General features: G+C 48.9%; 1 protein-coding gene across 1 annotated transcript in view; it reads left to right on the top strand.

Annotated features, from left to right (window-relative positions):
• Positions 1-423: 423 nt before the first annotated feature.
• Positions 424-25,842, top strand: part of LYPD1 (LY6/PLAUR domain containing 1) — a 34,203-nt gene continuing 8,784 nt past the window's right edge. Inside the window, exon 1 of the mRNA XM_044303857.1 lies at positions 424-543. Within this exon, the coding sequence (XP_044159792.1) occupies positions 495-543 (49 nt within the window). The 5' untranslated portion in view covers positions 424-494. The remainder of the gene's footprint in view (positions 544-25,842) is intronic.

The raw sequence follows: 25,842 nt of genomic DNA, 5'->3' as shown, positions 1-25,842 counted from the left end.
GGGACAGGTGTTATTATAGGACGGGGGCTCAGTGAGAATGTTATTACCGGGGACTGGGGTTATTATAGGACGGGGGCTCAGTGAGAATGTTATTACCGGGGACTGGGGTTATTATAGGACGGGGGCTCAGTGAGAATGTTATTACCGGGGACTGGGGTTATTATAGGACGGGGGCTCAGTGAGAATGTTATTACCGGGGGCTGGGGCGATCATCGCTTGCGGTACAGTCCAGACCTCCGCCGCCCGATGTGTCCTTGTATCTATCGGAGGATTCAATTTCCCAAATACCAGACTTCAGAAATCCCAAAATATATCCAGGTTGTCGGCTCAGTGTTGTCAGACGCCGGGAACAGCGCCTGGCCCCGCCTCGTGACGCAGGGTTGTGGGCGGGGCCTGCGGTGCGGCTGTAGCTGAGGCTGGAGATGCTGCTCAGACCGGAGACCCCGAGAGTCCAAGAGCGGAGCCGCCGGGAGGAGGATGGTGTGAACGGGAGGATGTGGCTGCAGCTGCTGTGTGCGACCTGCTGGGGGCTGCTGAGTGCAGGTGAGCGGCCGGGGCCCCCCAACTGTGTGACAGCCCCCCTTCTATGTAACTGGGCCCCCCAACTGTGTGATAGCCCCCCTTCTGTGTAACTGGGCACCCCAACTGTGTGATAGCCCCCCTTCTATGTAACTGGGCCCCCCAACTGTGTGATAGCCCCCCTTCTATGTAACTGGGCCCCCCAACTGTGTGATAGCCCCCCTTCTGTGTAACTGGGCCCCCCAACTGTGTGACAGCCCCCCTTCTGTGTAACTGGGCCCCCCAACTGTGTGATAGCCCCCCTTCTATGTAACTGGGCCCCCCAACTGTGTGATAGCCCCCCTTCTATGTAACTGGGCCCCCCAACTGTGTGATAGCCCCCCTTCTGTGTAACTGGGTCCCCCAACTGTGTGACAGCCCCCCTTCTGTGTAACTGGGCCCCCCAACTGTGTGATAGCCCCCCTTCTATGTAACTGGGCCCCCCAACTGTGTGATAGCCCCCCCTTCTATGTAACTGGGCCCCCCAACTGTGTGACAGCCCCCCTACTGTGTAACTGGGCCCCCCAACTGTGTGACAGATGCCCCCCTTCCCTCTGACCCCCTTACTGTGTGACAGACCCCCGCTTCTATGTAACTGGGCCCCCCAACTGTGTGACAGCCCCCCTTTTATGTAACTGGGCCCCCCAACTGTGTGACAGCCCCCCCTTTTATGTAACTGGGCCCCCCAACTGTGTGACAGCCCCCCTTATATGTAACTGGGCCCCCCAACTGTGTGACAGCCCCCCTTCTATGTAACTGGGCCCCCCAACTGTGTGATAGCCCCCCTTCTGTGTAACTGGGCCCCCCAACTGTGTGATAGCCCCCCTTCTATGTAACTGGGCCCCCCAACTGTGTGACAGCCCCCCTTCTATGTAACTGGGCCCCCCAACTGTGTGATAGCCCCCCTTCTATGTAACTGGGCCCCCCAACTGTGTGACAGACGCCCCCCTTCCCTCTGACCCCCTTACTGTGTAACTGGCCCCCCCCAACTGTGTGACAGACCCCGCTTCTATGTAACTGTGCCCCCCAAATGTGTGACAGCCCCCCCTTTTATGTAACTGTGCCCCCCAAATGTGTGACAGCCCCCCCCTTATGTAACTGGGCCCCCCAACTGTGTGACAGCCCCCCTACTGTGTAACTGGGCCCCCCAACTGTGTGACAGACCCCCGCTTCTATGTAACTGGGCCCCCCAACTGTGTGACAGTCCCCCTACTGTGTAACTGGGCCCCCCAACTGTGTGACAGACGCCCCCCTTCCCTCTGACCCCCTTACTGTGTAACTGGCCCCCCCAACTGTGTGACAGACCCCCGCTTCTATGTAACTGGGCCCCCCAACTGTGTGACAGCCCCCCCTTTCATGTAACTGGGCCCCCCAACTGTGTGACAGCCCCCCCTTTTATGTAACTGGGCCCCCCAACTGTGTGACAGCCCCCCTTATATGTAACTGGGCCCCCCAACTGTGTGACAGCCCCCCTTCCCTCAGACCCCTTTACTGTGTAACTGGGCCCCCCAATTGTGTGACAGCCCCCCTTATATGTAACTGGGCCCCCCAACTGTGTGACAGCCCCCCTTCCCTCTGACCCCTTTACTGTGTGACAGACTCCCCCCTTACTGTGTAACTGGCCCCCACAACTGTGTGACAGACCCCCCCCCCCCCTACTGTGTAACTGGGCCCCCCAACTGTGTGATAGCCCCCCTACTGTGTAACTGGGCCCCCCAACTGTGTGATAGCCCCCCTTCTATGTAACTGGGCCCCCCAACTGTGTGACAGCCCCCCTTCTGTGTAACTGGGCCCCCCAACTGTGTGACAGCCCCCCTTCCCTCGGACCCCTTTACTGTGTAACTGGGCCCCCCAACTGTGTGACAGACCCCCTTTTATGTAACTGCCCCCCCAACTGTGTGACAGACCCCCCCTTCTGTGTAACTGTGCCCCCCAACTGTGTGACAGCCCCCCTTCCCTCTGACCCCTTTACTGTGTAACTGGGGCCCCCCCAACTGTGTGACAGACCCCCCTTCTGTGTAACTGGGGCCCCCAACTGTGTGACAGACCCCCCCCTTCTGTGTAACTGCCCCCCCCCAACTGTGTGATAGCCCCCCTTCCCTCTGACCCCTTTACTGTGTAACTGGGGCCCCCCCAACTGTGTGACAGACCCCCCTTCTGTGTAACTGGGGCCCCCAACTGTGTGACAGACCCCCCCTTCTGTGTAACTGCCCCCCCCAACTGTGTGATAGCCCCCCTTCACTCGGACCCCTTTACTGTGTAACTAGGCCCCCCAACTGTGTGACAGACCCCCTTCCCTCAGACCCCTTTACTGTGTAACTGGGCCCCCCAACTGTGTGACAGACCCCCCCCACCCCTTGCTGTGTAACTGGGGCCCCCCAACTGTGTGACAGACCCCCCCTTCCTTCGCACACCCTTACTGTATTACTGGGGCCCCCCAACCGTGTGACAGACCCCCCCTTCTGTGTAACTGGGCACTCCCAACTGTGTGACAGCCCCCCCCCCCCGGACCCCCCTACTTTGTAAACAAGGCCCCCCCCCCCCCAGAACTACTGTGTAACTGGGGCCCACTGACTGTGTGACACCCCTTTTCCTCCCCTGGCCACCCTACTGTGTGACCGCCCCCCCCCCCCCCCCCCCCCGGAACCCCCTACTGTGTGACCAATCCCCAAACCCCCCCCCCCCCCCCGGTCACCCCCCCTAAGTGTGTAACCGGGGCCTCTCATCTCCCAAGACCTCCCCGAGTGTTTCCGCGAAAACCCTTGAGCCTGTAACCGGGACCCTCTAGGACCCCCTGAGTTTTGAAATGAGACCCCCCGCGTTTGTAACTAAGACACCCACGCATGTGTAACCAAGAGCCCCCTCGCGAGTGTGTAACTGAGACCCCCCCTCAGTGTTCTCCCCTGGAGCCCTGCCCAACCTTTCCCTCTGAGTGTGTAACCCTGCACCACCCTGAAACCTCCCCCGAGTGTTTCCGTGAGACCCCTTGATTGTGTAACTGGGACCCTCCCCCCACAGACTGAACCAGTGTGTAACCAGGACCCTCTGCGTGTGAAACCAAGACCCCCCCCCCCCCCCCCCCGATTATGTAACTCAGACCCCTGGACCCCCTGGTGTTTAACTGAGACCCTTTCCCCACTGGACCCTCCGAGTGTCTCCCCGGGAATCCCCTCCCCGAATGTGTAACCAATACCTCCCCCCGACTGACTCAGTATGTAACTGAGACCCCTCTCCGGACCCTACTTATGTGTAACCGGGATCCTCCCCCCCCCCCCCCCTCGGATGCCCAGAGTGTGTAACCGAGTACCCCCTTAAGGACCCTCCGAGTGGCTCTCTGGGACCCCATCCCTGAGTGTGTAACCAAGTGTTAACAATACCTACCTGTCTCTGACTCCTGCTGACAGCGCCATCAAAAAGGTTCATTCTATTTCTTCTTCTGCAATTGAGTCTGTAACCGAGATCCCCCAGATCCCCCTGGGTGTGGAACCAAGATGTCCACGAGTGTGTAACCGAGATTCCCCCCCCCCCCCCCCCCCTCCAGACCCCCGAGTGTCTCCCCGGGACCCACCTTCCCGAGTTTGTAACCGGAACCCTTTCCCCTAAGGCCTCTTGCACACAAACTTATTTTCTTTCCGTGTCTGTTCGTTTTTTGTTTTTTTTAGGACCGTATGTGGAACCATTCACTTTAATGGGTCCACAAAAAAAACGGAAGTTACTCCGTGTGCATTTTCTTTCCATATGTCCGTATTTCCGTTCCTCAAAAAAATAGAACATGTCTTATTATTGTCCGCATTATGGACAAGGATAGTGCTGTTTTATGAAGGGGCAGCTGTTCTGCTAAATACGGAACGCACATGGATGTCATCCGTATTTCTTGCAGATCCGTTTTTTGCTGACCTCAAAATACATACGGTAGTGTGCAAGAGGCCTAAGTGTGTAACTGGGACCCTCCCCACTTGGGCACCCTCAGTATGGAACCCTATATTACCGCTCCGCTGCTGTACCCCCATCTCTGTGTCCTCTGTATTACTGCTTCTCTGCTGTACCCCCCATCTCTGTGCCCTCTGTATTACTGCTCCTCTGCTGTACCCCCATCTGTGTCCTCTGTATTACTGCTCCTCTGCTGTACCCCCATCTGTGTCCTCTGTATTACCGCTCCTCTGCTGTACCCCCATCTGTGTCCTCTGTATTACCGCTCCTCTGCTGTACCCCTATCTGTGTCCTCTGTATTACCGCTCCTCTGCTGTACCCCCCATCTCTGTGTCCTCTGTATTACTGCTCCTCTGCTGTACCCCCCCCATCTCTGTGCCCTCTGTATTACTGCTCCTCTGCTGTACCCAATCTGTGCCCTCTGTATTACTGCTCCTCTGCTGTACCCCCATCTGTGTCCTCTGTATTATCGCTCCTCTGCTGTACCTCCATCTCTGTGCCCTCTGTATTACTGCTCCTCTGCTGTACCCCCATCTGTGTCCTCTGTATTACTGCTCCTCTGCTGTACCCCCATCTGTGCCCTCTGTATTACTGCTCCTCTGCTGTACCCCCATCTGTGTCCTCTGTATTACTGCTCCTCTGCTGTACCCCCATCTGTGTCCTCTGTATTACTGCTCCTCTGCTGTACCTCCATCTCTGTGTCCTCTGTATTACTGCTCCTCTGCTGTACCTCCATCTCTGTGTCCTCTGTATTACCGCTCCTCTGCTGTACCTCTATCTCTGTGTCCTCTGTATTACCGCTCCTCTGCTGTACCTCCATCTCTGTGTCCTCTGTATTACCGCTCTTCTGCTGTACCCCCATCTGTGTCCTCTGTATTACTGCTCCTCTGCTGTACCTCCATCTCTGTGTCCTCTGTATTACTGCTCCTCTGCTGTACCTCCATCTCTGTGTCCTCTGTATTACCGCTCCTCTGCTGTACCTCCATCTCTGTGTCCTCTGTATTACTGCTCCTCTGCTGTACCCCCATCTGTGTCCTCTGTATTACTGCTCCTCTGCTGTACCCCCATCTGTGTCCTCTGTATTACTGCTCCTCTGCTGTACCTCCATCTCTGTGTCCTCTGTATTACTGCTCCTCTGCTGTACCTCCATCTCTGTGTCCTCTGTATTACCGCTCCTCTGCTGTACCTCTATCTCTGTGTCCTCTGTATTACCGCTCCTCTGCTGTACCTCCATCTCTGTGTCCTCTGTATTACCGCTCCTCTGCTGTACCCCCATCTGTGTCCTCTGTATTACTGCTCCTCTGCTGTACCTCCATCTCTGTGTCCTCTGTATTACTGCTCCTCTGCTGTACCTCCATCTCTGTGTCCTCTGTATTACCGCTCCTCTGCTGTACCTCCATCTCTGTGTCCTCTGTATTACTGCTCCTCTGCTGTACCCCCATCTGTGTCCTCTGTATTACTGCTCCTCTGCTGTACCCCCATCTGTGTCCTCTGTATTACCGCTCCTCTGCTGTACCCCCATCTGTGTCCTCTGTATTACCGCTCCTCTGCTGTACCCCCATCTGTGTCCTCTGTATTACTGCTCCTCTGCTGTACCCCCATCTGTGTCCTCTGTATTACCGCTCCTCTGCTGTACCCCTATCTGTGTCCTCTGTATTACCGCTCCTCTGCTGTACCCCCATCTGTGTCCTCTGTATTACCGCTCCTCTGCTGTACCCCCATCTGTGTCCTCTGTATTACCGCTCCTCTGCTTTACCCCCATCTGTGTCCTCTGTATTACCGCTCCTCTGCTTTACCCCCATCTGTGTCCTCTGTATTACCGCTCCTCTGCTGTACCCCCATCTGTGTCCTCTGTATTACCGCTCCTCTGCTGTACCCCCATCTGTGTCCTCTGTATTACCGCTCCTCTGCTGTACCCCCATCTGTGTCCTCTGTATTACCGCTCCTCTGCTGTACCCCCATCTGTGTCCTCTGTATTACCGCTCCTCTGCTGTACCCCCATCTGTGTCCTCTGTATTACCGCTCCTCTGCTGTACCCCCATCTGTGTCCTCGGTGCTTTCTCATCCTCTGATATTTTACTCCCCCATCGTCTTTCTTCCTCTGTATTACCGCTCCTCTGCTGTACCCCCATCTGTGTCCTCTGTATTACCGCTCCTCTGCTGTACCCCCATCTGTGTCCTCTGTATTACCGCTCCTCTGCTGTACCCCCATCTGTGTCCTCTGTATTACTGCTCCTCTGCTGTACCTCCATCTCTGTGTCCTCTGTATTACCGCTCCTCTGCTGTACCCCCATCTGTGTCCTCTGTATTACCGCTCCTCTGCTGTACCCCCATCTGTGTCCCTCTGTATTACCGCTCCTCTGCTGTACCCCATCTGTGTCCTCTGTATTACCGCTCCTCTGCTGTACCCCCATCTGTGTCCTCTGTATTACCGCTCCTCTGCTGTACCCCCATCTGTGTCCTCTGTATTACCGCTCCTCTGCTGTACCCCCATCTGTGTCCTCTGTATTACCGCTCCTCTGCTGTACCCCCATCTGTGTCCTCTGTATTACCGCTCCTCTGCTGTACCCCCATCTGTGTCCTCTGTATTACCGCTCCTCTGCTGTACCCCCATCTGTGTCCTCTGTATTACCGCTCCTCTGCTGTACCCCCATCTGTGTCCTCGGTGCTTTCTCATCCTCTGATATTTTACTCCCCCATCGTCTTTCTTCCTCTGTATTACCGCTCCTCTGCTGTACCCCATCTGTGTCCTCTGTATTACCGCTCCTCTGCTGTACCCCATCTGTGTCCTCTGTATTACCGCTCCTCTGCTGTACCCCCATCTGTGTCCTCTGTATTACCGCTCCTCTGCTGTACCCCCATCTGTGTGTCCTCTGTATTACCGCTCCTCTGCTGTACCCCCCATCTGTGTCCTCTGTATTACTGCTCCTCTGCTGTACCTCCATCTCTGTGTCCTCTGTATTACCGCTCCTCTGCTGTACCCCCATCTCTGTGTCCTCTGTATTACCGCTCCTCTGCTGTACCCCCATCTGTGTCCTCTGTATTACCGCTCCTCTGCTGTACCCCCATCTGTGTCCTCTGTATTTAACTGTGTCCTCTGTATTACCGCTCCTCTGCTGTACCCCCATCTGTGTCCTCTGTATTACCGCTCCTCTGCTGTACCCCCATCTGTGTCCTCTGTATTACCGCTCCTCTGCTGTACCCCCATCTGTGTCCTCTGTATTACCGCTCCTCTGCTGTACCCCCATCTGTGTCCTCTGTATTACCGCTCCTCTGCTGTACCCCCATCTGTGTCCTCTGTATTACCGCTCCTCTGCTGTACCCCCATCTGTGTCCTCGGTGCTTTCTCATCCTCTGATATTTTACTCCCCCATCGTCTTTCTTCCTCTGTATTACCGCTCCTCTGCTGTACCCCATCTGTGTCCTCTGTATTACCGCTCCTCTGCTGTACCCCCATCTGTGTCCTCTGTATTACCGCTCCTCTGCTGTACCCCCATCTGTGTCCTCTGTATTACCGCTCCTCTGCTGTACCCCCATCTGTGTGTCCTCTGTATTACCGCTCCTCTGCTGTACCCCCATCTGTGTCCTCTGTATTACTGCTCCTCTGCTGTACCTCCATCTCTGTGTCCTCTGTATTACCGCTCCTCTGCTGTACCCCCATCTGTGTCCTCTGTATTACCGCTCCTCTGCTGTACCCCCATCTGTGTCCTCTGTATTACCGCTCCTCTGCTGTACCCCCATCTGTGTCCTCTGTATTACCGCTCCTCTGCTGTACCCCCATCTGTGTCCTCTGTATTACCACTCCTCTGCTGTACCTCCATCTCTGTGTCCTCTGTATTACCGCTCCTCTGCTGTACCTCCATCTCTGTGTCCTCTGTATTACTGCTCCTCTGCTGTACGCTCCTCTGCTGTACCCCCATCTGTGTCCTCTGTATTACCGCTCCTCTGCTGTACCCCATCTGTGTCCTCTGTAATACCGCTCCTCTGCTGTACCCCCATCTGTGCCCTCTGTATTACCGCTCCTCTGCTGTACCCCCATCTGTGTCCTCGGTGCTTTCTCATCCTCTGATATTTTACTCCCCCATCGTCTTCCTTCCTCTGTGTGGCCTCCAGACTCTGTTATTACGCTTCCATTAGTGGCTGTGCAGCGTCTGATGGACGAGCGCCGATGCTGGTGATTAGCGGTCACTTTGTGCATTTCATGTCGTGCTTCTTGGAGCTGAGACTTCTCCTCGCTGTGTCTTCATTGTGCTGTGACCTTAGGAGGAGGGAGGGGGTTATACTTCTAGAACTGAGCTCGTGTTCTGTCCTCTTATGTCCTGACTCCCCATTATACCCATGTCCAGTATTAACCCCTTCATCTGCTCTGAAATAAAATTTCCTCCTTATCTGTAGCGGAGGATTATAGTGACTCCCATCAGGTTCAGTGAAGGAGTCTGCCTCAGTACCTGCTGGTGACATCGTCTTCATCACAGCCCCTCAGTCTTCTATTTCTGCGAAGAAATAGAGAGATCTTCACTTTAAAGGGACTGTCAGCAGTTTTGACCATGTTAAACTGCTGACAGCAGTATTGCGGAGGCTCGGAAAGCGGGACTCTATGTATACAACTTCCCAGAAGACTCCTCTGCCGTGAGTGACTGCTGTAGCAGTCTCCTGGGCAGATGCCACATCTGCCACACAAAGACTTCCCCCATCTTGTCAGAAGGTGCCCTGGGCTCCACCACCTCCTCCCGTCCCTGGGCTCCACCACCTCCTCCCGTCCCTGGGCTCCACCACCTCCTCCCGTCCCTGGGCTCCACCACCTCCTCCCGTCCCTGGGCTCCACCACCTCCTCCCGTCCCTGGGCTCCACCACCTCCTCCCGTCCCTGGGCTCCACCACCTCCTCCCGTCCCTGGGCTCCACCACCTCCTCCCGTCCCTGGGCTCCACCACCTCCTCCCGTCCCTGGGCTCCACCACCTCCTCCCGTCCCTGGGCTCCACCACCGAATTAATTCTGAAGCAGAATACCTCCATGCTTTCCAACTAGGGGACTAATCCATGTAAAAATCTACCCATATACAAAAAAACTGGGTGGCTGTAAAATACCTCAACACAGAACCTGCCTCACCCCCTTGAACTCTCCCAGGAGCAGAATAATATTCCTATTGACTCCACTATACGGACGGTAATCCTACGCTCCCCAGCACCTACCTACTGCCGTCAGCATCACCTATATCGCACTCCCTTTCACACTGCTTCATACATGAAAAGACAGTCTGTTGGAGGAGGTGACGCCCAGTGTTCTCCTGTTCATGTACTGTATTATATATTAGGACAGTCTGATGGTGAAGGTGACGCCCAGTGTTCTCCTGTTCATGTACTGTATTATATATTAGGACAGTCTGATGGTGAAGGTGACGCCCAGTGTTCTCCTGTTCATGTACTGTATTATATATTAGGACAGTCTGATGGTGAAGGTGACGCCCAGTGTTCTCCTGTTCATGTACTGTATTATATATTAGGACAGTCTGATGGTGAAGGTGACGCCCAGTGTTCTCCTGTTCATGTACTGTATTATATATTAGGACAGTCTGATGGTGAAGGTGACGCCCAGTGTTCTCCTGTTCATGTACTGTATTATATATTAGGACAGTCTGATGGTGGAGGTGACACCCAGTGTTCTCCTGTTCATGTACTGTATTATATATTAGGACAGTCTGATGGTGGAGGTGACGCCCAGTGTTCTCCTGTTCATGTACTGTATTATATATTAGGACAGTCTGATGGTGAAGGTGACGCCCAGTGTTCTCCTGTTCATGTACTGTATTATATATTAGGACAGTCTGATGGTGGAGGTGACACCCAGTGTTCTCCTGTTCATGTACTGTATTATATATTAGGACAGTCTGATGGTGGAGGTGACGCCCAGTGTTCTCCTGTTCATGTACTGTATTATATATTAGGACAGTCTGATGGTGAAGGTGACGCCCAGTGTTCTCCTGTTCATGTACTGTATTATATATTAGGACAGTCTGATGGTGAAGGTGACGCCCAGTGTTCTCCTGTTCATGTACTGTATTATATATTAGGACAGTCTGATGGTGGAGGTGACGCCCAGTGTTCTCCTGTTCATGTACTGTATTATATATTAGGACAGTCTGATGGTGGAGGTGACGCCCAGTGTTCTCCTGTTCATGTACTGTATTATATATTAGGACAGTCTGATGGTGAAGGTGACGCCCAGTGTTCTCCTGTTCATGTACTGTATTATATATTAGGACAGTCTGATGGTGGAGGTGACGCCCAGTGTTCTCCTGTTCATGTACAGTATTATATATTAGGACAGTCTGATGGTGGAGGTGACGCCCAGTGTTCTCCTGTTCATGTACTGTATTATATATTAGGACAGTCTGATGGTGAAGGTGACGACCAGTGTTCTCCTGTTCATGTACTGTATTATATATTAGGACAGTCTGATGGTGGAGGTGACGCCCAGTGTTCTCCTGTTCATGTACTGTATTATATATTAGGACAGTCTGATGGTGGAGGTGACGCCCAGTGTTCTCCTGTTCATGTACTGTATTATATATTAGGACAGTCTGATGGTGGAGGTGACGCCCAGTGTTCTCCTGTTCATGTACAGTATTAGATATTAGGACAGTCTGATGGAGGAGGTGACGCCCAGTGTTCTCCTGTTCATGTACTGTATTATATATTAGGACAGTCTGATGGTGAAGGTGACGCCCAGTGTTCTCCTGTTCATGTACTGTATTATATATTAGGACAGTCTGATGGTGAAGGTGATGCCCAGTGTTCTCCTGTTCATGTACTGTATTATATATTAGGACAGTCTGATGGTGGAGGTGACGCCCAGTGTTCTTCTTCTCATGTACTGTATTATATATTAGGACAGTCTGATGGTGGAGGTGACGCCCAGTGTTCTCCTGTTCATGTACTGTATTATATATTAGGACAGTCTGTTGGAGGAGGTGACGCCCAGTGTTCTCCTGTTCATGTACTGTATTATATATTAGGACAGTCTGATGGTGAAGGTGACGCCCAGTGTTCTCCTGTTCATGTACTGTATTATATATTAGGACAGTCTGATGGTGAAGGTGACGCCCAGTGTTCTCCTGTTCATGTACTGTATTATATATTAGGACAGTCTGATGGTGGAGGTGACGCCCAGTGTTCTTCTTCTCATGTACTGTATTATATATTAGGACAGTCTGTTGGAGGAGGTGACGCCCAGTGTTCTCCTGTTCATGTACTGTATTATATATTAGGACAGTCTGTTGGAGGAGGTGACGCCCAGTGTTCTCCTGTTCATGTACTGTATTATATATTAGGACAGTCTGTTGGAGGAGGTGACGCCCAGTGTTCTCCTGTTCATGTACTGTATTATATATTAGGACAGTCTGATGGTGAAGGTGACGCCCAGTGTTCTCCTGTTCATGTACTGTATTATATATTAGGACAGTCTGATGGTGGAGGTGACGCCCAGTGTTCTCCTGTTCATGTACTGTATTATATATTAGGACAGTCTGATGGTGGAGGTGACGCCCAGTGTTCTCCTGTTCATGTACTGTATTATATATTAGGACAGTCTGATGGTGAAGGTGACGCCCAGTGTTCTCCTGTTCATGTACTGTATTATATATTAGGACAGTCTGATGGTGAAGGTGACGCCCAGTGTTCTCCTGTTCATGTACTGTATTATATATTAGGACAGTCTGATGGTGGAGGTGACGACCAGTGTTCTCCTGTTCATGTACTGTATTATATATTAGGACAGTCTGATGGTGGAGGTGACGCCCAGTGTTCTCCTGTTCATGTACTGTATTATATATTAGGACAGTCTGTTGGAGGAGGTGACGCCCAGTGTTCTCCTGTTCATGTACTGTATTATATATCGGGACAGTCTGATGGTGGAGGTGACGCCCAGTGTTCTCCTGTTCATGTACTGTATTATATATTAGGACAGTCTGATGGTGAAGGTGACGACCAGTGTTCTCCTGTTCATGTACTGTATTATATATTAGGACAGTCTGATGGTGGAGGTGACGCCCAGTGTTCTCCTGTTCATGTACTGTATTATATATTAGGACAGTCTGTTGGAGGAGGTGACGCCCAGTGTTCTCCTGTTCATGTACTGTATTATATATTAGGACAGTCTGTTGGAGGAGGTGACGCCCAGTGTTCTCCTGTTCATGTACTGTATTATATATTAGGACAGTCTGATGGTGGAGGTGACGCCCAGTGTTCTCCTGTTCATGTACTGTATTATATATTAGGACAGTCTGATGGTGAAGGTGACGCCCAGTGTTCTCCTGTTCATGTACAGTATTATATATTAGGACAGTCTGATGGTGGAGGTGACGCCCAGTGTTCTCCTGTTCATGTACAGTATTAGATATTAGGACAGTCTGGTGGAGGTGACGCCCATTGTTCTTGTCATGTACTGTATTATTTAGAAGGACATTCTGATGGTGGAGATGACGCTCCGGGTTCTCCTTGACATGTACAGTAATATATGTAGAAAGATTAGGACTGTGCTCCAAATTGGTGGTGAAAGCAAAAAAAGGTTTTATTCACCCATGTGGCAAATCTTGCGACGTTTCCGCTCACACGAGCCTTCCTCAAGCATGGAGACAGTGAAAGGCATTACAAAAAGTGTTCCACCAATCAGGGTGCGATTACAATCCAGTTAGATTACATCCATCTGATACAAATGAATAAAGTGACCAGTGCCGTACGGTCTACAACTTCAGGATATAATCCATATTGCGTAGAAAAACCATGTACAAAACTTGGTTACAATTTGAATTACAAGTAGAAAGTGATAATATAGTGAATAAAGATCATAGAAGTTCGACCTTAGAAAGCCATGGGGCCCGCATATACCATCGCGTTCCCCGAGCGTCTCCATCACTTCATTGCGCATGTCCAGGATGGCGTCATCGTATGAGTCACAGTGTAAAGGTCGTGCGTATGCGTTCTGTAAGGTCAACCTGGAATCACCATCTTACTAATGGGAACGTGCCCTGTACATCCGTTCATATTTATTACATGATATAGAACCAAATGTATAAAGAACCGAATATAGAGGGAGACCGCAGTAGGGATCTCCTACATAGGCCAGCATCTGGACCGGGGTCCCATCCAGCCAGGAGGGATACCGGACCAGGGAGCCGCGAATGTCAGAGGGGGACGTTTCCATGAGCCCCGCCGACAGTCATAGCCCTCTTACTGGCAATAATACGGTCATAGAGGGATTATCCCTCCTCATTATAGAAGCAGCATCACATGAGAGACTAATTACATATCTGGAATAGCGCATAAAAGAGGGGGCGCTAAGGACGGCACTGGGCTGTATCGCTTCCAAAAGGTCAAAGTTCAAGGATCCACATCAAGTGTTGTGAGGGTTAAAATATCTAAAAGGCAAAGAGAATTACATACTTTAGTTTCTAGATTTATATTATGTAACAATTACAAATACGCCTTATTCTTTCACAGTTCTCCTGCACTATTATACACGTATGAGAGAGGTACATTACACATTCGCGGAGAGGACCAAAGTCGGCAACAAATCCAGAGGATCCTACCTAAACTCAACATTGAGACCTCTAGGGTGCAAGCTCTCCGGATCATAGATCCAACGTAATTCTCTTTTCTTCAGAATTGATCGCCTATCCTTAGCGTCCCCTCTTTTATGCGCTATTCCAGATATGTAATTAGTCTCTCATGTGATGCTGCTTCTATAATGAGGAGGGATAATCCCTCTATGACCGTATTATTGCCAGTAAGAGGGCTATGACTGTCGGCGGGGTTCATGGAAACGTCCCCCTCTGACATTCGCGGCTCCCTGGTCCGGTATCCCTCCTGGCTGGATGGGACCCCGGTCCGGATGCTGGCCTATGTAGGAGATCCCTACTGCGGCCTCCCTATATAGTCCGTTCTTTATACATTTGGTTCTATATCTTGTGCAGTTAACGGCCATGTAATAAATATGAACGGATGTACAGGGCACGTTCCCATTAGTAAGATGGTGATTCCAGGTTGACCTTACAGAACGCATGCGCACGACCTTTACACTGTGACTCATACGATGACGCCATCCTGGACATGCGCAATGAAGTGATGGAGACGCTCAGGGAACGCGATGGTAAATGCGGGCCCCATGGCTTCCTAAGGTCGAACTTCTATGATCTTTATTCACTACAGGGAGTGCAGAATTATTAGGCAAGTTGTATTTTTGAGGATTAATTTTATTATTGAACAACAACCATGTTCTCAATGAACCCAAAAAACTCATTAATATCAAAGCTGAATATTTTTGGAAGTAGTTTTTAGTTTGTTTTTAGTTTTAGCTATTTTAGGGGGATATCTGTGTGTGCAGGTGACTATTACTGTGCATAATTATTAGGCAACTTAACAAAAAACAAATATATACCCATTTCAATTATTTATTTTTACCAGTGAAACCAATATAACATCTCAACATTCACAAATATACATTTCTGACATTCAAAAACAAAACAAAAACAAATCAGTGACCAATATAGCCACCTTTCTTTGCAAGGACACTCAGAAGCCGCCATCCATGGATTCTGTCAGTGTTTTGATCTGTTCACCATCAACATTGCGTGCAGCAGCAACCACAGCCTCCCAGACACTGTTCAGAGAGGTGGACTGTTTTCCCTCCTTGTAAATCTCACATTTGATGATGGACCACAGGTTATCAATGGGGTTCAGATCAGGTGAACAAGGAGGCCATGTCATTAGATTTTCTTCTTTTATACCCTTTCTTGCCAGCCACGCTGTGGAGTACTTGGACGCGTGTGATGGAGCATTGTCCTGCATGAAAATCATGTTTTTCTTACCTTGCAGACTTCTTCCTGTACCACTGCTTGAAGAAGGTGTCTTCCAGAAACTGGCAGCTGCACGCTTGACTTTTCTCAGTTCATGGGCAGTTATTTTGCGCCTTGGTTTTTCCACACGCTTCTTGCGACCCTGTTGACTATTTTGAATGAAACGCTTGATTGTTCGATGATCGCGCTTCAGAAGCTTTGCAATTTTAAGAGTGCTGCATCCCTCTGCAAGATATCTCACTATTTCTGACTTTTCTGAGCCTGTCAAGTCCTTCTTTTGACCCATTTTGCCAAAGGAAAGGAAGTTGCCTAATAATTATGCACACCTGATATAGGGTGTTGATGTCATTAGACCACACCCCTTCTCATTACAGAGATGCACATCACCTAATATGCTTAATTGGTAGTAGGCTTTCGAGCCTCTACAGCTTGGAGTAAGACAACACGCAGAAAGAGGATGATGTGGTCAAAATACTCATTTGCCTAATAATTCTGCACGTAGTGTATATTATCACTTTCTACTTGTAATTCAAATTGTAACCAAGTTTTGTACATCTTTTTTCTACGCAATATGGATTATATCCTGAAGTTGTAGACCGTACGGCACTGGTCACTTTATGCACATGCACTTTATTCATTTGTATCAGATGGATGTAATCTAACTTGATTGTAATCGCACCCTGATTGGTGGAACACTTATTGTAATGCCTTTATATGTCTTGACTTTCACTGTCTCTATGCTTGAGGAAGGCTCTTGTGAGCGGAAACATCGCAATATTTGCCACATGGGTGAATAAAACCTTTTTTTGCTTTCACCACCAATTTGGAGCACAGTCCTAATCTTTCTACTTATATTATTGAGGATTGTCGTTTCCTCACACTGGACCTTGCACCCATATCCTGGCTGGTGCTCCCGTTGGACTTTACTTTTCTCTCTCTCTATATATATATATATATATATATAGTACAGACCAAGAGTTTTCTTTATTTTCAGGACTATGAAATCGTAGATTCACACTGAAGGCATCAAAACTATGAATTATCACATGTGGAATTATATACATAACAAACAAGTGTGAAACAGCTGAAAATGTCATTTTCTAGGTTCTTCAAAGTAGCCACCTTTTGCTTTGATTACTGCATTGCACACTCTTGGCATTCTCTTGATGAGCTTCAAGAGGTAGTCGTCACCTGAAATGGTCTTCCAACAGTCTTGAAGGAGTTCCGAGAGATGCTTAGCACTTGTTGGCCCTTTTGCCTTCACTCTGCGGTCCAGCTCACCCCAAACCATCTCGATTGGGTTCAGGTCCGGTGACTGTGGAGGCCAGGTCATCTGGCGCAGCACCCCATCACTCTCCTTCATGGTCAAATAGCCCTTACACAGCCTGGAGGTGTGTTTGGGGTCATTGTCCTGTTGAAAAATAAATGATGGTCCAACTAAACGCAAACCGGATGGAATAGCATGCCGCTGCAAGATGCTGTGGTAGCCATGCTGGTTCAGTATGCCTTCAATTTTGAATAAATCCCCAACAGTGTCACCAGCAAAGCACCCCCACACCATCACACCTCCTCCTTCATGCTTCACAGTGGGAACCAGGCATGTAGAGTCCATCCGGTCACCTTTTCTGCGTCGCACAAAGACACGGTGGTTGGAACCAAAGATCTCAAATTTGGACTCCTCAGACCAAAGCACAGATTTCCACTGGTCTAATGTCCATTCCTTGTGTTCTTTACCCCCAAACAAGTCTCTTCTGCTTGTTGCCTGTCCTTAGCAGTGGTTTCCTAGCAGATCTTCTACCATGAAGGCCTGATTCACACAGTCTCCTCTTAGCAGTTGTTCTAGAGATGTGTCTGCTGCTAGGACTCTGGGTGGCATTGACCTGGTCTCTAATCTGAGCTGCTGTTAACCTCCGATTTCTGAGGCTGGTGACTCGGATGAACTTATCCTCCGCAGCAGAGGCGACTCTTGGTCTTCCTTTCCTGGGGCGGTCCACATGTGAGCCAGTTTCTTTGTAGCGCTTGATGGTTTTTGTGACTGCACTTGGGGACACTTTCAAAGTTTTCCCAATTTTTCGGACTGACTGACCTTCATTTCTTAAAGTAATGATGGCCACTCGTTTTTCTTTACTTAGCTGCTTTTTTCTTGCCATAATACAAATTCTAACAGTCTATTCAGTAGGACTATCAGCTGTGTATCCACCTGACTTCTCCACAACGCAGCTGATGGTCCTAACCCCATTTAGAAGGCAAGAAATTACACCTGACAGGGCACACCTGTGAAGTGAAGACCATTTCAGGTGACTTCCTCTTGAAGCTCATCAAGAGAATGCCAAGAGTGTGCAAAGCAGTAATCAAAGCCAAAGGTGGCTACTTTGAAGAACCTAGAATATGACATATTTTCTGTTTCACACTTTTTTGTTATGTATATCATTCCACATGTGATAATTCATAGTTGTGATGCCTTCAGTGTGAATCTACAATTGTCATAGTCATGAAAATAAAGAAAACTCTTTGAATGAGAAGGTGTGCCCAAACTTTTGCAGGTGGAAATGTGAACCCCTAGTCTAATGACATCTCCAAGAGCTAATTGGAGTGAGGTTGTAACAGATCTCCTAGCACCCCGACCGGGTACCTCCGTCGATAGATGCTCCTAGTGCTTTCCGAGGACTCCAAGCACTGCAGACCCCACGAACCGCCGTAGCTTGGTTGGGGTCTCACCGTCCTCCACCCACGCTGGACCTACGACAAGGCTCCAGGCTCCAGTGGGTGAACCTCTCCTACAGCCAGAGAGCAGGAACAGCTCTTACAAGAGCTAGTAGTTATGCCAGGGGAGTATAGCAAATCTTCAGCGTATAGCAATCCCCCAGTTTGATCAGTTATCCAAACACCAGTCTCAACATGATGAAGGATAAAACAGGAACACTTTATTGAGGGCTACTCGCCCGTATTTATGCAGGTCCCCATCTGGTGGACACGCCCCCAGGGGACCAGAATGGAGACTGCGACACACCGAACAGATACAACACATCCCCACAATGCATCATGGTTTCCTCCTCTCTGCCCCAGAGACAACCGAGGGATAATCCAATTATCTCTCAGGACAAAGAGAAATCGCCAATACACATGTGGGGACAACAGGACAGAAATCACCATTTAAACACACAATGTCACACCCTCCCAGCAACCACAGACATTTAACATATTCCCAGATAGCTCAAGTCTGAGTGCATATCATTAGGCGAATGGCACTCAGACCACACAAATACAATTAAACTAGCCATCTGGGTACCCTCACATAACAAAATACAATTCCAAAGACAGATTTAAGCTGTGCGGCCGGCCTGTCTTCTTTAAAATTAGTATGGGCCATAATCCTGAGGCAGGAGGCTGGCAACCAGCCCCCTCCAAAACACAGTGGCGAGGTTGGTTTCGTCACAGAGGTGTCGGACAACTGGAGTCCAATCAATGAGATAAGATTGGAGGTGTTTGTTACAGCTGCCCTGCCCTATAAAAAACACACCAGTTCTGGGTTTGCTTTTCACAAGAAGCATTGCCTGATGTGATTGATGCCTCGCACAAAAGAGCTCTCAGAAGACCTACGATTAAGAATTGTTGACTTGCATAAAGCTGGAAAGGATTATAAAAGTATCTCCAAAAGCCTTGCTGTCCATCAGTCCACGGTAAGACAAATTGTCTATAAATGGAGGACGTTCAGCACTGCTGCTACTCTCCCTAGGAGCGGCCGTCCTGTAAAGATGACTGCAAGAGCACAGCGCAGACTGCTCAATGAGGTGAAGAAGAATCCTAGAGTGACAGCTAAAGACTTACAAAAGGCTCTGGCATATGCTAACATCCCTGTTAGCGAATCTACGATACGTAAAACACTAAACAAGAATGGATTTCATGGGAGGACATCACAGAGGAAGCCACTGCTGTCCAAAAAAAACATTGCTGCACGTTTACAGTTTGCACAAGAGCACCTGGATGTTCCACAGCAGCACTGGCAAAATATTCTGTGGACAGAGGAAACCAAAGTGGAGTTGTTTGGAAGAAACACACAACACTTTGTGTGGAGAAAAAGAGGCACAGCACACCAACATCAAAACCTCATCCCAACTGTGAGGTATGGTGGTGGGGGCATCATGGTTTGGGGCTGCTTTGCTGCGTCAGGGGCCTGGACTGATTGCTATCATCGAAGGAAAAATGAATTCCCAAGTTTATCAAGACATTTTGCAGGAGAACTTAAGGCCATCTGTCCACCAGCTGAAGCTCAACAGAAGATGGTGCTGCAACAGGACAACGACCCAAAGCATAGAAGTAAATCAACAACAGAATGACTGAAACAGAAGAAAATCCGCCTTCTGGAGCGGCCCAGTCAGAGTCCTGACCTCAACCCGATGGAGATGCTGCGGCAGGACCTCAAGAAAGCGATTCCCACCAGACATCCCAAGAATATTGCTGAACTGAAACAGTTCTGTAAAGAGGAATGGTCAAGAATTACTCCTGACCGTTGTGCCCGTCTGATCTGCAACTACAGGGAACGTTTGGGGGAAGTTATTGCTGCCAAAGGAGGTTCAACCAGTTATTAAATCCAAGGGTTCACATACTTTTTCCACCTGCACTGTGAATGTTTACATGGTGTGTTCAATAAAAACATGGTAACATTTAACTGTTTGTGTGTTATTAGGTTAGGCCTCTTTCACACTTGCGTTGTCCGGATCCGGCGTGTACTCCACTTTCCGGAATTACACGCCGGATCCGGAAAAACGCAAGTGTACTGAAAGCATTTAAAGACGGATCCGTCTTCAAAATGCTTTCAGTGTTACTATGGCACCCAGGACGCTATTAAAGTCCTGGTTGCCATAGTAGGAGCGGGGAGCGGTATACTTACCATCCGTGCGGCTCCTGGTGCGCTCCAGAATGACGTCAGAGCGCCCCATGCGCATGGATGACGTGCCATGCGATCACGTCATCCATGCGACTGGGGCGCCCTGACGTCACTCTGGAGCGCCCCGGGAGCCGCACGGATGGTAAGTATGCTGCTCCCCCGCTCCCCGCTACACTTTACCATGGCTGCCAGGACTTTAGCGTCCCGGCAGCCATGGTAACCACTCTAAAAAAGCTAAACGTCGTATCCGGCAATGCGCCGAAACGACGTTTAGCTTAAGGCCTGATCCGGATCAATGCCTTTCAATGGGCATTCATTCCAGATCCGGCCTTGCGGCAAGTCAACTTTTTTTCAATTTTATTTCCAGGTACACTTACACTTTTGGAGAAGGGTGTCTTGTAAAGTTGATGGACCTGGACAGTGGGAGAGAGACCTACGTATAGAAAAACTCATATTGTTTTTCTTTTAAACACTGTTTCCTTGTGATTTTTTGCATATGTCCCGAGGGCGCATATTAGAGAAATGCTCTCCATTTTGTCCCCCTTTTCCCATCTCTAGATAGGGTAGAATATATGATTGGATTCTTCACTGCCGATGTATAATGAGATGTTGTTCTGATACATACAATGAGGAGAATCCCTCATAGTCACGTTGTTTAGCAGGACTGGGACCCATAGCGCTGTTGGCACTGACGTGCCCACAGAACTTGGGTAACTCCTGGAATTGAGCCTCCTACTTGAAAAGGTGGAGACTCTTCCAACCTGCTGATATATGGGATTGACCCAGAGTGACATAATGTAGAAAAAAAAACGGCAGAATATACAACAATATACGCTAATAATATGGCAATGCTCCCGTATCTGATATGGGTGTTTTTATATATAGGGGAATGTTGCGCATGCGCCCTGTTCTTCTGACAGACGCATAGGATGCCGTGGGTCATCACTGAGTGCGCCGCTTACGTCACTGATATGTGACCTTGCGACGCACATGTACACCATGGCAGGCGCTTGAGTATGACGCAGCAGCCTATCGGGACATGCGCAGAGGGATCACAAGGATGCGCTGTACAGCGCGATGGTCTACGGGGTCGCTAGCACTATACCAGGTATCAATCAGCTGAGTCCCTCCTCTTCCCCCCCCCCCCCCCCCACATGTGCATTATTAAGATCTATGTGATTAGCACGTTCTGTATAATACAGCTGAGAATAATTATGGACTTTGAGGAATGATATGAAGTTTAGATACACTGCGCACTTTCTGGATTCACTGCGCGGGTCACTGTTCATTATAACAAACTGGATGTATGCTTTTCACTTTGTGACATTTCTTTGTTGATTTATTTTGTAAGTGTCAATTAAGTTGAAGCACTAATTGTCTTGATTGGTTCACCTTTATGTGTAACCTGCTCACTTCTTATCACTGCTTGAGAAAGGCTCATGTGAGAGCCGAAACGTCGCTTGTGCCACCTTTTGGGTGAATAAATCCTTTTTCACTGAAGATTCTTTGGAGTGCAGTCCGTTTTTTCTATTCCGTATTAGTGGGTGAGCACCAGTTACCATAATCGGACAGTGCACCAGTTTTTTACTTTGTTTTTTGGCTTGGTGGTGCTGCTAGTTTTTATTTTTTATTTTATTTATTTATATACATTACACACACAATTATATGGACAGTCTGATGGAGGTGACGCCCAGTGTTCTCCTGTTCATGTACAGTATTATATATAAGGACAGTCTGATGGTGGAGGTGAGGAGAGCGCAGGAGGCAGACGCGTCAGATGCAGAGAGAGCGCAGGAGGCAGACGCATCAGATGCAGAGAGAGCGCAGGAGGCAGACGCGTCAGATGCAGAGAGAGCGCAGGAGGCAGACGCGTCAGATGCAGAGAGAGCGCAGGAGGCAGACGCGTCAGATGCAGAGAGAGCGCAGGAGGCAGACGCGTCAGATGCAGAGAGAGCGCAGGAGGCAGACGCGTCAGATGCAGAGAGAGCGCAGGAGGCAGACGCGTCAGATGCAGAGAGAGCGCAGGAGGCAGACGCGTCAGATGCAGAGAGAGCGCAGGAGGCAGACGCGTCAGATGCAGAGAGAGCGCAGGAGGCAGACGCGTCAGATGCAGAGAGCGCGCAGGAGGCAGACGCGTCAGATGCAGAGAGAGCGCAGGAGGCAGACGCGTCAGATGCAGAGAGAGCGCAGGAGGCAGACGCGTCAGATGCAGAGAGAGCGCAGGAGGCAGACGCGTCAGATGCAGAGAGAGCGCAGGAGGCAGACGCGTCAGATGCAGAGAGAAGTGTGTGTGTATCTCTCTATCTATATATATATATATATATATATATATATATATATATATATATATATATATATATATATATAATATAAAATTTGGAAAGTGAGTATGCAGCACACTATCTTGTTCGGTGCAAATCAAGCCAGTGTGGACCAGCACCACGGTCCAATTCAATTTAATAGAGATGAAAGAAGGCCAGCAGCACTCCAAGGGTTTTAAAGAAAAAATGTGCGGTTTATTCACCCAATGTCAGTAGCAGCGACGTTTCAACCGCTTGTTGCGGTCTTTCTCAAGCGCTGTGCACATGTGTTACAATCACTGTAATATATAGATGTATCAATCAATGATCTAATCAAAACAATTTATGCATAAAAGTAGCAAAAGTCATAGTGACAGCAGTTAAACAATGTGAACAAATTTCATAAACAGTGTAAAAAAAAGTAGATAGATGCAGTACATTTCTAAAGTGCTATGATTAACTCCATGGCGTGTCCTAAACATACATGATGTACTGTAATTGCTGATAATTCAGTGCAGGTGTATCCTATTACTAAGTATAAACCTAATAACTCACAATCAGCTGATAGGCTGCACATATGAGGCATTGCGGTCTCGGCGGCGTCCCCATTCAGTCTCTGCGCATGCGCGGGAACACCAAATCCTGCGATCCCTCAGACGCAGAGAGACTGAGTAGAACCCATAACAAAGATGGCTCGGTCTGTTCGCTCACAAGTGTGCGCATGTCAATGCAGAAGCGTCGGCCTCCCACCAGTAGTCATGTCATCATTGTCACATGATCAGACCACGGCAGATAAACAAATAGGTTTAGGTAATTCAATGTTAAAGTGTGGGTCTGGATTCTCACAGATATGCGGGGCACGCACATATGGGGATCCAGGGTCCAGGGTCCTAGCAATCCTGTGGTCTGGTCCAGGAACGTTAGTGGTTCCAGTGCCCCGCATATCTGTGAGAATCCTGGTGTCTATGCGATCCAGACCCACACTTTAACATTGAATTGCCTGAACCGCCGAGACAGCTGATTGTGAGTTATTAGGTTTATACTTAGTAATGGGATACACCTGCACTGAATTATCAGCAATTACAGTACATTATGTATGTTTAGGACACGCCATGGAGTTAATCATAGCCCTTTAGAAATGTACTGCATCTATCTACTTTTTTTACACTGTTTGTTTATAAAATTTGTTCACATTGTTTAACTGCTGTCACTATGACTTTTGCTACTTTTATGCATAAATTGTTTTGATTAGATCATTGATTGATACACCTATATATTATGTGATTGTAACACATGTGCACACAGTTTGAGAAAGACCGCAACAAGCGGTTAATTCGTCGCTGCTACTGACATTGGGTGAATAAACAGCACGTTTTTTCTTTGAAACCCTTGGTGTGCTGCTGGTAGATAGATATAGATATAGATATATATATATATATATATATATATATATATATATATAGATATAGATATAGATATAGAGATATATATATATATATATATATATATATATATATATATATATATATATATATATATATATATATACACACACACACACACACACAGTGGGATGCGAAAGTTTGGGCAACCTTGTTAATCGTAATTGATTTCCCTGTATAAATCATTGGTTGTTACGATAAAAAATGTCAGTTACATATATCATATCGGAGACACACACAGTGATATATATGCTATAGATGTTTACACACAATCCGGCCGGTGCTACATGTGGTCACTGTTTACACACAATCCGGCCGGTGCAGACATGTGGTCGCTGTTTACACACAATCAGGCCGGTGCTACATGTGGTCTCTGTTTACACACAATCAGGCAGGTGCTACATGTGGTCTCTGTTTACACACAATCAGGCCGGTGCTACATGTGGTCACTGTTTACACACAATCAGGCCGGTGCTACATGTGGTCACTGTTTACACACAATCAGGCAGGTGCTACATGTGGTCTCTGTTTACACACAATCAGGCCGGTGCTACATGTGGTCACTGTTTACACACAATCAGGCCGGTGCTACATGTGGTCTCTGTTTACACACAATCAGGCAGGTGCTACATGTGGTCGCTGTTTACACACAATCAGGCCGGTGCTACATGTGGTCTCTGTTTACACACAATCAGGCAGGTGCAGACATGTGGTCACTGTTTACACACAATCAGGCAGGTGCTACATGTGGTCTCTGTTTACACACAATCAGGCAGGTGCTACATGTGGTCACTGTTTACACACAATCAGGCCGGTGCTACATGTGGTCTCTGTTTACACACAATCAGGCCGGTGCTACATGTGGTCTCTGTTTACACACAATCAGGCCGGTGCTACATGTGGTCTCTGTTTACACACAATCAGGCAGGTGCTACATGTGGTCGCTGTTTACACACAATCAGGCCGGTGCTACATGTGGTCTCTGTTTACACACAATCAGGCAGGTGCAGACATGTGGTCACTGTTTACACACAATCAGGCCGGTGCTACATGTGGTCTCTGTTTACACACAATCAGGCAGGTGCTACATGTGGTCTCTGTTTACACACAATCAGGCCGGTGCAGACATGTGGTCTCTGTTTACACACAATCAGGCAGGTGCAGACATGTGGTCTCTGTTTACACACAATCAGGCCGGTGCAGACATGTGGTCTCTGTTTACACACAATCAGGCCGGTGCAGACATGTGGTCACTGTTTACACACAATCAGGCCGGTGCAGACATGTGGTCTCTGTTTACACACAATCAGGCCGGTGCAGACATGTGGTCTCTGTTTACACACAATCAGGCCGGTGCTACATGTGGTCTCTGTTTACACACAATCAGGCAGGTGCAGACATGTGGTCACTGTTTACACACAATCAGGCCGGTGCTACATGTGGTCTCTGTTTACACACAATCAGGCCGGTGCTACATGTGGTCTCTGTTTACACACAATCAGGCCGGTGCAGACATGTGGTCTCTGTTTACACACAATCAGGCCGGTGCTACATGTGGTCTCTGTTTACACACAATCAGGCCGGTGCAGACATGTGGTCTCTGTTTACACACAATCAGGCCGGTGCTACATGTGGTCTCTGTTTACACACAATCAGGCCGGTGCAGACATGTGGTCTCTGTTTACACACAATCAGGCAGGTGCTACATGTGGTCACTGTTTACACACAATCAGGCCGGTGCAGACATGTGGTCTCTGTTGTTGTCATTTTATTGATTCCAAAACCTTTAGAACGAATTATTGGAACTCAGATTGGCTTGGTAAGCTCAGTGACCCCTGACCTACATACACAGGTGAATCTAATTATGAGAAAG

Source organism: Bufo gargarizans, chromosome 8, assembly GCF_014858855.1.
Source record: "Bufo gargarizans isolate SCDJY-AF-19 chromosome 8, ASM1485885v1, whole genome shotgun sequence".
Lineage (NCBI taxonomy): Eukaryota > Metazoa > Chordata > Amphibia > Anura > Bufonidae > Bufo > Bufo gargarizans.
Note: the sequence above shows the minus strand (reverse complement) of the source record. Positions and strands in the feature narration are given on the sequence as shown.